Source organism: Cydia strobilella, chromosome 21 (genome assembly GCF_947568885.1).
Source record: "Cydia strobilella chromosome 21, ilCydStro3.1, whole genome shotgun sequence".
Lineage (NCBI taxonomy): Eukaryota > Metazoa > Arthropoda > Insecta > Lepidoptera > Tortricidae > Cydia > Cydia strobilella.
In genome coordinates, this window is record NC_086061.1 from 7,871,223 (window position 1) to 7,883,588 (window position 12,366).

General features: G+C 37.8%; 1 protein-coding gene across 2 annotated transcripts in view; it reads left to right on the forward strand.

Moving 5' to 3' along the window:
• LOC134751100 (NACHT and WD repeat domain-containing protein 2) overlaps positions 1-12,366 on the forward strand; it is a 66,342-nt gene that overhangs the window by 27,736 nt on the left and 26,240 nt on the right. Inside the window, exon 2 of one of the 2 annotated variants that reach the window (XM_063686443.1) lies at positions 10,271-10,303. The exons of the other annotated variant lie outside the window; for it this stretch is intronic. Coding sequence (XP_063542513.1) covers positions 10,271-10,303 — 33 coding nt within the window. The remainder of the gene's footprint in view (positions 1-10,270; positions 10,304-12,366) is intronic. 2 annotated transcript variants of the gene reach the window in all.

Below are 12,366 nucleotides of genomic sequence, written 5' to 3' on the forward strand. Positions count from 1 at the left end.
TTTTATTTTTAAATATCTGACAAGTGACAGATGGTTTGCCGCGGTTTTGGACAATAATGACATTGACAGGGGATTAAGTTAAGACAGAGAGAAAAAAGCAAGTTGTTGGATAAGAGATTTGTATTTGCTTTAATTATAGAAAACTCAAAATAAATAATCTATTGTAAACTAATTTGGAGTTTTAGTGAGTGTCTTATATATATATAAATTAAAAACTGTAATAGATGATATATATTAAAGAAAAAGTGACGAAGCCCTCCAGTGGTGAAGGCCGGATTCGAACCGGCGTCTTTAGCTATCGCGGCTAACGCCATGAACCCCTAGGCCACCCCGCCACGGCGGTGCCCGTCCGAATTTCTCGACTATATGCCATCTTAGTAAGACTAGGCGTCTTTGACCAGCTCTAAGGGCAAGCAGTGCGCGCTTGCACCTCCTAAACGAACTCCTTACGGATTTACGTTGTAGCGAGAGAGACTGGTGCTGCCATCTATGAACATTTGAACAAGTTTTGAGAACAAATCAAATTATTTTTATTAAATATTTTGATTTGTGTTTTTTTAAGTAGTCATACTACTATATATAAATTAAAAACTGTAATAGATGATATATATTAAAGAAAAAGTGACGAAGCCCTCCAGTGGTGAAGGCCGGATTCGAACCGGCGTCTTTAGCTATCGCGGCTAACGCCATGAACCCCTAGGCCACCCCGCCACGGCGGTGCCCGTCCGAATTTCTCGACTATATGCCATCTTAGTAAGACTAGGCGTCTTTGACCAGCTCTAAGGGCAAGCAGTGCGCGCTTGCACCTCCTAAACGAACTCCTTACGGATTTACGTTGTAGCGAGAGAGACTGGTGCTGCCATCTATGAACATTTGAACAAGTTTTGAGAACAAATCAAATTATTTTTATTAAATATTTTGATTTGTGTTTTTTTAAGTAGTCATACTACTATATATAAATTAAAAACTGTAATAGATGATATATATTAAAGAAAAAGTGACGAAGCCCTCCAGTGGTGAAGGCCGGATTCGAACCGGCGTCTTTAGCTATCGCGGCTAACGCCATGAACCCCTAGGCCACCCCGCCACGGCGGTGCCCGTCCGAATTTCTCGACTATATGCCATCTTAGTAAGACTAGGCGTCTTTGACCAGCTCTAAGGGCAAGCAGTGCGCGCTTGCACCTCCTAAACGAACTCCTTACGGATTTACGTTGTAGCGAGAGAGACTGGTGCTGCCATCTATGAACATTTGAACAAGTTTTGAGAACAAATCAAATTATTTTTATTAAATATTTTGATTTGTGTTTTTTTAAGTAGTCATACTACTATATATAAATTAAAAACTGTAATAGATGATATATATTAAAGAAAAAGTGACGAAGCCCTCCAGTGGTGAAGGCCGGATTCGAACCGGCGTCTTTAGCTATCGCGGCTAACGCCATGAACCCCTAGGCCACCCCGCCACGGCGGTGCCCGTCCGAATTTCTCGACTATATGCCATCTTAGTAAGACTAGGCGTCTTTGACCAGCTCTAAGGGCAAGCAGTGCGCGCTTGCACCTCCTAAACGAACTCCTTACGGATTTACCGCCGTGGCGGGGTGGCCTAGGGGTTCATGGCGTTAGCCGCGATAGCTAAAGACGCCGGTTCGAATCCGGCCTTCACCACTGGAGGGCTTCGTCACTTTTTCTTTAATATATATCATCTATTACAGTTTTTAATTTATATATAGTAGTATGACTACTTAAAAAAACACAAATCAAAATATTTAATAAAAATAATTTGATTTGTTCTCAAAACTTGTTCAAATGTTCATAGATGGCAGCACCAGTCTCTCTCGCTACAACGTAAATCCGTAAGGAGTTCGTTTAGGAGGTGCAAGCGCGCACTGCTTGCCCTTAGAGCTGGTCAAAGACGCCTAGTCTTACTAAGATGGCATATAGTCGAGAAATTCGGACGGGCACCGCCGTGGCGGGGTGGCCTAGGGGTTCATGGCGTTAGCCGCGATAGCTAAAGACGCCGGTTCGAATCCGGCCTTCACCACTGGAGGGCTTCGTCACTTTTTCTTTAATATATATCATCTATTACAGTTTTTAATTTATATATAGTAGTATGACTACTTAAAAAAACACAAATCAAAATATTTAATAAAAATAATTTGATTTGTTCTCAAAACTTGTTCAAATGTTCATAGATGGCAGCACCAGTCTCTCTCGCTACAACGTAAATCCGTAAGGAGTTCGTTTAGGAGGTGCAAGCGCGCACTGCTTGCCCTTAGAGCTGGTCAAAGACGCCTAGTCTTACTAAGATGGCATATAGTCGAGAAATTCGGACGGGCACCGCCGTGGCGGGGTGGCCTAGGGGTTCATGGCGTTAGCCGCGATAGCTAAAGACGCCGGTTCGAATCCGGCCTTCACCACTGGAGGGCTTCGTCACTTTTTCTTTAATATATATCATCTATTACAGTTTTTAATTTATATATAGTAGTATGACTACTTAAAAAAACACAAATCAAAATATTTAATAAAAATAATTTGATTTGTTCTCAAAACTTGTTCAAATGTTCATAGATGGCAGCACCAGTCTCTCTCGCTACAACGTAAATCCGTAAGGAGTTCGTTTAGGAGGTGCAAGCGCGCACTGCTTGCCCTTAGAGCTGGTCAAAGACGCCTAGTCTTACTAAGATGGCATATAGTCGAGAAATTCGGACGGGCACCGCCGTGGCGGGGTGGCCTAGGGGTTCATGGCGTTAGCCGCGATAGCTAAAGACGCCGGTTCGAATCCGGCCTTCACCACTGGAGGGCTTCGTCACTTTTTCTTTAATATATATCATCTATTACAGTTTTTAATTTATATATAGTAGTATGACTACTTAAAAAAACACAAATCAAAAAATATTTAATAAAAATAATTTGATTTGTTCTCAAAACTTGTTCAACATAGAACATACCAACTTATCTGTACACTGAAAAACCTTACTATTTTATAGATAAAGTCTATTTTTGATCAACTGGTAACTAAGATGAATTTTCGAATAAACAGATATAAATAAGGAGTTGTTATTACTCTTATCGTGTGTATATAAAGGTTGTTTTATCTTGATTGGGCAACGAAATAAGTTGGTTGTTTTCAGTAGTACAATAGTACGTTCGTTCCAGTTTATTTGTTTTACAATTAAATGCGATGGCCAATAATGCGGTATACTCGTACGATTGCACCCAACTTGTCGCGAGCGATAAGGATGCAACTATTTATTAGGGTGAGACAATAACACATTAACTTTCATAAACTACTCTGTAAACAACTAATCACGCACTTTTAACTAACGAACCAAATCGGTCCTATCAACAAGTTATACAAATAAAATATCCATTTATATCTTAATTGGTTAAAATATCGGAGAATATTTCTAATTATAGTAAAAGAAACGTCGGGACGTATTATAAATTCAATATACGCGATATAATCCGTTTTCATAGTTTTATTTTATAGTAAAAGATTTTTTTTATTTATTTATTTAGAACACATACAGTCATACATGATACATATGTTAAAAGTGCATAGTACGCACATAGGTCTTTATTTATTTTTTATTTATTTATTAAAGAACATCCACATCATACATATTATAACTTACACTAACAACATTTTAAAAGGTAATAAATACTGATATATATGACAATTATGGAGTACATAACATTGACTAAAAGCATCGCAGTGAGATCACACTTAACCTAAAACTATACAATTAAATCTAAAATCTAAAATTATACGAATTAATTATATTTAATTTTATTATTATTATTTTCTGCCTAGGTCTTATTACTAAAAAGACCTGGAGGTTCAAAAAATATATATGCAACAGAAAATTGGTATACAACAAACATAAGCCTTAATGTTAGGATGCATACAATAAAAGTTTGTAATACAAATAATAATTACAGCGATGATCAAAAAGAAAATATAGATTTCTTAATTGCGTGAGACCAAACACTATAATAATAAGATAATTTAGCTTAATTAGTAACTATTGTTTCGTGTTCTGTTATCGCGAACATAATATTTCCGAGCATAATCGAAATTAAACTATCGTGAGAAATATTTCAAAATATCGCAAAATATTTCAATATAAAAGCGACTAAAAATAATAGTGAGTGAAACCGTACTGATCTAAATATTTCCGAGCATGGTTGAGTAAACCCCTATTTCAGAGCTACTCGTACAATTAATAATCCAGACCCTTCTTAGTAAGTGTCTGAGATAACTTGGAAGGGTCATCTTGCGGTTCCGAGCTATTATTCAAAAGTATGATTTATTATGAAGCTGAAACAATAGGGATATTACTGCAATGTTCTGCCGCCAGAGTGCAGCACTAGCGCCTATCGTAAACCATAGTGCCTTGAACTTTTTTTTGACAAGATTTCACAGATGATAAAATATGACATTGATGCATCAAGGCGGTTTGTTTACAAAGGGCCTACCGGGAAACGCGAAATCGAAATTTAGTTATCTGCCTCTTTATCGCTCGAATATGCAAAAGTGATATAGAGGTTAGATAACGAAATGACGATTTTCTTGTTTCGCGGTAGACCCTCAAATTGTGATGGATTGTGGTAGTGGCGCCCTCTACGCAGAGTTTCCCGTAATATTCCCTATTACTGAGACTTACTGTACACATCTTCCTGGGTCTATGTTACTGACATATTACCAAAGAGAATTAAGTAGACATAGAGTGCTCACTCCATACATTAGTTTTGTTACCAAAAAGACTATTTTTTTCGTAGTAGACTGAATAAGTAAAATTGGCTTCATTAATTATGCGTAACATAATTAATTGATAAGATACTCATATTATTTTTATCAACATGTTCACCCGCATGCTGAAAATCAGATTCCCTATGGGCGCGTAGGTTCATATCCTACCGACTGCGCCATGTCAGGAGATATACAAGCGACCATTACCGAGCATAGACTACTTTATTCATATGGGGCATTTTCTATGAAAAGGGACCTTATTGTCGATGGCGCTTACGCCGCACAGCGTCGCGCGGCATTGTATTTATGTCTGAGCATCGTTTATAATGGCGTAAGCGCCATCGACAATAAGGTCCCTTTTTATAGAAAATACCACATATATCGCTTAGCCTACCCAAATTATTGTGATTATTTATTTATTTATTTTATTTATTGAAAACACATTTACATGACATTACAGTGTAAAACTAATGCGCCATGAAAGTTAATTACATTTAGAGTTTTGAATGATTCACGGTTAGTTTCACTAGACTTATATTGACCGGGATATAGACCGTGATTACCTTTTGTATTATTTGTGAGCTCCCGATATTTCGACGCAGTTACATGCATCATGTTCACGGGTGACTGCAGATAGCGGGTGGGTGTATCGGGAGCTTACAAATAATACAAAAGGTAATCACGGTCTATACCCGGTCAATATAAGTTTAATTACATTTAAATTACAACTATTACTATGATATATTTACAACACTAAATTACTACCGTTGAACACCTATCATCCATCCTCTCACAAAACCTCAGACATTCACTGCACACAGCCGTCCATCGCCACGCAAACATGTCGCAGTCAGTAGCTGATGTCAGGAGCGCATTCAATAATGTGAGAGCACGAAGAAGTGGCGAGTTCTTACGCGACACAGTGCGAGCCGCCGGCATCATTATTATGATACCAGGACATGAGTGTGTTTAAATAAAAATACATAACGACGCTGTATTACTTAGGTACTAATAGTGTAACATTTTTTTCGACGTCGACTCATAGTAAGTTTTACTTGTCCTCGCACTTTTAAAACATCAAACCAAATTGCACCCGTCAAACTAGGGTAAGTAACTATGCTGACAACACGAGCACGCCGGTCACGCCGTCGATAGCGGGACCGTTGTGTGACGCACGGCTACGTCACGCCGGTAAAGCTGGGTACTCACCGGCGAGGAAATACGCTACAAATACAATAGTTATTAGTTTTACAAGGGGGTAAAGTTGTAGTTTAACCCCTCTTGATAATATTGATACGCTACAATGGCTACAATGTAGGTAGGGCAGAGTCTAAGCAAAACCAGAGAATAATTAATAAAGTACAGAAAATTCACTCTTACAAAACGCTTCTATTACGACAGATATGACCGCTAGGTGGCGCAAGCGCGAACAGGCGTCCGTTCCGTATCGGTGCGTGGCAACTACTATGGCTAGACACCATAATTGGTGTGTGCCGCATGTACTTGTAGCGACGCGACGAAATCGCGGAGTGAGCCACGCCTGGCAAAACCTTAAAAGGTTAACGTTGGCTTGATAGAAAAAAATCACGAAAATAATTTCATTTATTTTCAATTGTATAGTTTCTGTGCATACCAATAGCAGTACAATTTTAGTATAAAATAGCTAGTGACATACCCGAGGGATTTGACTAGCGAAATTTTAATCAGAAGTAGGTATACTTTCAGAGTTATTGAGGTTAAACGTTAAAACTTAAAACCCCCACGATCGACAAATCCTCCGTTGCAAGTTTCCCGCGGTGCGCCATATATTTTATTCCTTTCTAATTTCCTGGCTTTAGGTACTCTCTTAGCGTTCTTACAAACAACATTTAGGTAGCTGAAACTAGTACTAGTACCTACCTACATACGCCACTTCGTTGTACGGAAGAAATACGGAAAACTTTACACAAACTGTCGATATCTTGACGCACGGGCTACGTTACGCTGATGAAGATGTGGGCTTACTAGCGATAATACGATGTTTTGTTGTTAGGATGGCCCTCGATAACTAGCAACACAAGCCTGTCACGCCTGTAGCGTGACCTAGTTGCATGACGCGCGTTCTACGTCACACCGGTGGATAAAGCTGGGGGTACATCAGCAATAAGATACCCTAATAAGAATTGAAAATCGAACGCTGTAGCGTAATATGAGAGAGGCTAAGCAGTGAAGTAATACGGCATGACATTCGTCATTAGCCATATAGTAAACGACAATGAAGAACGTTTATAGCAGAGGATCAACACAAAAAACGCAAATGGAAGTGTTGCTGTCTAACAGAAAACAGCGATATTACTTAGATCAACCGAAATGTACTAAACAACAAAATTGTTACATATATTACTACTTAATATATTATGTAGACACACATTTCCGATTTTTCCTGCCTGTGTATACCGAGGCTAAAGCATGCCGAACTGTTGCTAGCCGTCTAAAACTACGAGAATGACGCCCCTCACCGTAACAACGTAGTGTTGTAATGTAATGTTCTCTTTGACCGTAACTAAACGTCACATAAGTCTCACAGAAACATAGACCAGTGCAGTTAGCATCAATAGAAACATAGGTATGAACCATAGAGTAACTTATACTAGAGCGGTACTGTCATAGTAAATTTTGTAACCACAGTAAATTCACTGCCATCTATGACACACTTTAAAACTAAAAATGAAGATTTATAAAAATACGATAAAATGTATTTCAATATGGATAAATGATTTTTTTTATTTGCATTAATTAGTTTTATGATTTTGACCCATGTTCTTTCACTGATATGCGTAAAAATTGTTAAATAACAAGCGAAACCGTCAATGCCATCTATACGACAGTAGGCCAAAGCTAGTAGCGCCCTCTGATCGAGAGTCAAATTTTCTTGATTTTCGAGGCACGTTTTTTCCTTAGACTGTATCCATCTATTACGGAGTTATATCTATCTTTGGTATGAACCAACGCACCAAAAGCATAAATGGCACCCTAAAATACTTTTCTAAAAAAAGATTTATCTAGCTAGAGTATGCATTCAATAGTCTCTGTCACAACCTAATTATTCTGCATTATAGAGACGTTTAATCTATTATTAAGCTATTAAAAACACAAAAAAAACTTTAAGAAATATTTTTAATGCGTGATATGGCCTATTATTTTAGATGCTCACCGTAGCTGCAGTTAAAATATTATGATGAAGTTAATGCAGCATTAAATGCTTCTACAGATCTTGCATTAAATGTAATGTGTTTTAAGTAATTGCCGGCTAAGTAGGAGCAACGAATTCAATCGATCAATCAAATACTGAAATTTATTGCAAATTGCATGCGATTATCGGGGACGTTTTCAAAGGCAATCTAAAGTAAGTAAGTTCTAAAATTAGCGAAAAGCCCTGAAACAGTAAAATTGTTAAAATATCTCCCGGGAATGTTGGCATTAAAGGGCCGCGATCAAAGACTAAGCTAATCAGGAATCGGGAAGTTTGTTACGGACTTAGGGTGCTTGTTACCGTATGTCCGACACGACTAGGGTTACTAACTATATGAATAATTAATTCAGTCTTGGTGGCTCAGATGGTAGAGCACTGTACAGCAATGGGGCGTGGATTTAAGTCCCACCCAAGACAGTGAATTTTTCCACTTTTAATTTATTTGCAACACTTTAGCTGAAATTTTAAAACATATATTAAATGAAAAAAATCCAGTTACACTAAAAAAAATAAAAAAATAACCAAAAAAAACATGCCTAAATGGTCGAGCGTTTACATTATTTTAACATGGTCGTTACCTCACCCCACCGGGCATAACAGCTGTTACGGCCATAAACGTATTTAAGTTACCGTATTCTTCAAAGTAAAACTAATTTGAGAATAGCTTTCATATTGATTGTCACAGTCACAAGGTACAAAATGGTACATAAATTAAATTCCTTGAAATCGTTCACCAATTAAGTATGCTCGTTCAGTTTAAAGTCAACCATAGCGCTACCGATGATACACCCGATCAATCGTTGCACCGCTGGCAACGCCTCAAAGTGCATTCCATGCATCAGGTGCGAAGATTACCGCCATCTTGGATTTTATTTTTAATTCCGTCACTACTCCGGCCAGTTATTTGTGGAGTATAAAAATGTGATAATGTCTTGGATGCTTGCCTATCTGCCATATTTTTAGGGTTCTGTACCCAAGGGTCAAAACGGGACCCTATTACTAAGACTCCGCTGTCCGTCCGTCTGTCTGTCTGTCCGTCTGTCACCAGGCTGTATCTCATGAACCGTGATAGCTAGACAGTTGAAATTTTCACAGATGATTTCTGTTGCCGCTAAACATAATTTTTTGCCGTTTTTTGCTTAATGGTTTACGGAACCCTTCGTGCGCGAGTCCGACTCGCACTTGGCCGGTTTTTTATAACATCAACTGACGATTTGTCGAAATGTAGCGTTGGCGCGTTGAGATGTTTGCTTTTTTTAGATTTCAACAGGGGAAAATAGATAAAAGAGAAATTGATAAAACTCGGGGACATTTTTCTATTGATGACAACTGACCATTTTACGCAGTAAACTGACGATAGTTAGACCGAGATAAGTCTGCAATGATTTTGATAGCACACGCAGTGCAAGTGTTATTTATACTTCAAAATTTCATAGAAGTTTGTCATTTAAAATAACACTTGCACTGCGTGTGCTATCAAAATCGTTGCAGACTTATCTCGGTGTGACTGTACAATAATTTTGTTAAAATATCAAAAATAAATTAAATTAATATTTTAGATAATAAACATGTCTTTTTTCTTAATTATATAGGTACTAGGTTGGATAGGGTAGGTAAAAGGTGTAAAAACATACTTAGTTAACATTGAAAACGTCGTGAAACGAAAACTCAAATCATGCCATGTTGTGGCGGCGTGAACGATAAACGAAAGCAAATCGGAAGCCTTTCATAATCTGTAATGCAGAGCAAAAATTTATTACTTAGTACCAATACTCATTTGATAGGATGTACCTAACTTAGTACTACTTATGTACCTAATTTGCTACCTGCGTAGACACACTGGCACCGTCCCACCTCCAACGGACTAATGTAAAAGCGGGCGGAGCGGCGGAAAGCGCCGAAATTTTAAAACGTAATAAATATAAGAGTCTCGGTAGAGAGTATCATTTCATTCCATTTGGAGTTGAAACTCTAGGTCCATGGGGTCCCAGCGCGCATAAGTTGTTTGCAGAAATCGCGAAGCGTCTGGTTGACGTAACTGGTGACCGAAGAGCTGGCGACTTTCTCGCACAACGTATCAGCATTGCGATACAGCGGGGAAATGCCGCCAGCATCCTTGGTACAATGCCTCAAGGGCCTATTTTAGATTTAAGCTAGTTATTAATTTCGTTTACGTAGTACCACTGTATATATCTTGTATGTAAATATACTATAAACTTAGTTAAGTTACATAATGTAATGTCATTTATATTTGTTAATTTTATAATTTATCTCATTTTGTGCAGGTACAAGTTGAAATCATCAACGGGGAATGAAAGGTGTTGTTACCATTTATTTACATCAACATTCTGTGTGACTAACGTTGCCTCTATTCGCCACTCACCGATGTTCTGTTTCCAAACATTTTTGCTACAAAATGTGTTACAGTTTGGCGCGTGGCGAATATTGGCACTGCATGCATGTTTTGCTAGAGATACTAATTTGATGATTTAAATTTCTAAAATATAATTTCAAATTAAAAGTAGATACGTTTTGGTGTCTATTTACTATACTAATTTACTTCAAGTACCTAACTTAATTTGGGGCATTTTCTATGAAAAGGGACCTTATTGTCGATGGCGCTTACGCCGCACAGCGTCGCGCGGCATTGTATTTATATCGGAGCATCGTTAATAATGACGTAAGCGCCATCGACAATAAGGTCCCTTTTTATAGAAAATACCACATTTAAGATAAGAAACTTTTTTAAATAATACTCTTAAATACAACATAGAATTCTCTGTCATTGCCATATAAACGTCGTTTTTAAACGTCGAAAAAACAAAATTTTTTTTTGGAGTGGCAAACTTCCAGTCTTTTTATAATCAGACAAACTTCAATTATTATTTGACACAATTATTTTATGAAAAAAAAAAATTTTTTTTCGATTTTTCGTCAATTATATAGTTACGTGTGTGTATGTATGTGTAAGTATGTACAATCAGGTGTATGTACATTGTACAAGTGTAAGTCGTATGTCAATCCTAAAGTATATTTTGTGTAGTCCTAAGGGGTCCACTGATTATCAGTCCGCCGGACAATATCAGCCTGTCAGTTAGAACAAAAATTTGACAGTTCCGAACAACTGACAGGCCGATATCGTCCGGCGGACTGGTAATCAGTGGGCCCCTTTAAACCAATAGGTACCAATAAATGCATGTAGGTGTGTGTGTGTGTGCCTTTTATGTGTACACCACTTTTTGTGCTGTTTAAGAGATTGTGGTGCTAATGTTAAATACTAACCTTCGAGGTGGATGGGTCTCTCTCTCTCTGTCTGTTACCTCTTAATGCTTACCGAACCGATTGCTGAACTGATTTAGATGAAATTTGACATGGAAATTGGATAGTTTTTATCAATCATCATCATTATCATCCCACGCAGACGAAGTTACGGGCACACAAGCTAATTATATTTTATATTATAAGAATATTCGATATTATACCTAGACATCTCTGAATATTTTCTACTAGCTTTTGCCCGCGACCTCGTCTGCTGAAATCGGTAATTTAGCTACCGTTGTTTTTTATCTAACCTGCTTTTTATTGATTTCCTATACAAACTTCCACCCCCTAAAGGGGTGCCTAATTGGTCAAGAATACATTAAGATTCTTTACAGTACATATGGTGCTACTTTACCGCACTAGTGCGACAATTAGCACATTACGTAACTATGTCGAAAATTTAAAGGCCCACCATATCCTTCCCCACAGCTCATACTATCTCCATACTAAATTTCATCTAAATCGGTTCAGCGGTTATTGATTGCCCATACAATTTTCACCCCCCGCAAAAGCCCCTTTAAGGGATGAAAACTGCCCTATGTCCTTTTAACTTAATCGTTCAGCAGTCTAAGTGTGAAGAGGTAACAGACAGACACACTTTCGCAATTATAATATTAGTATGGATTTAAGTTATTATGAGAATCGATAGAAGAAAGTATGGAGTTACAAAAATACAAAGAAAATGAATCATATGCTTTGTAACGCCCAACAATCCCACAATAATATAATATAATTTCTCGAATCGAACTGCAAAAGATAACTAGTTGAGAACTAAACTAACGTATCTATTAGATCTCGTATCGAGTAATTATCACGTTGTTCGAATTGACAAGATAAATGAAATGACACCGGATGCCGCGTAGCGAAAATCGTAGACAAAAATAGCCCCGTAGTACTGCTACGAAGGTTTTTCCCTACACTTAAGGTTTTTAGGCATTAAGAACTTAAGATCTAAAAAAATATAAGATTAACACATTGAGTGCCGGGGAACTCGCTCAGCGGGTTCTCTGTTCATAGCCCCTTTCCTCTAAACAGCGGGAAAACGCTGGGATTGGCTACG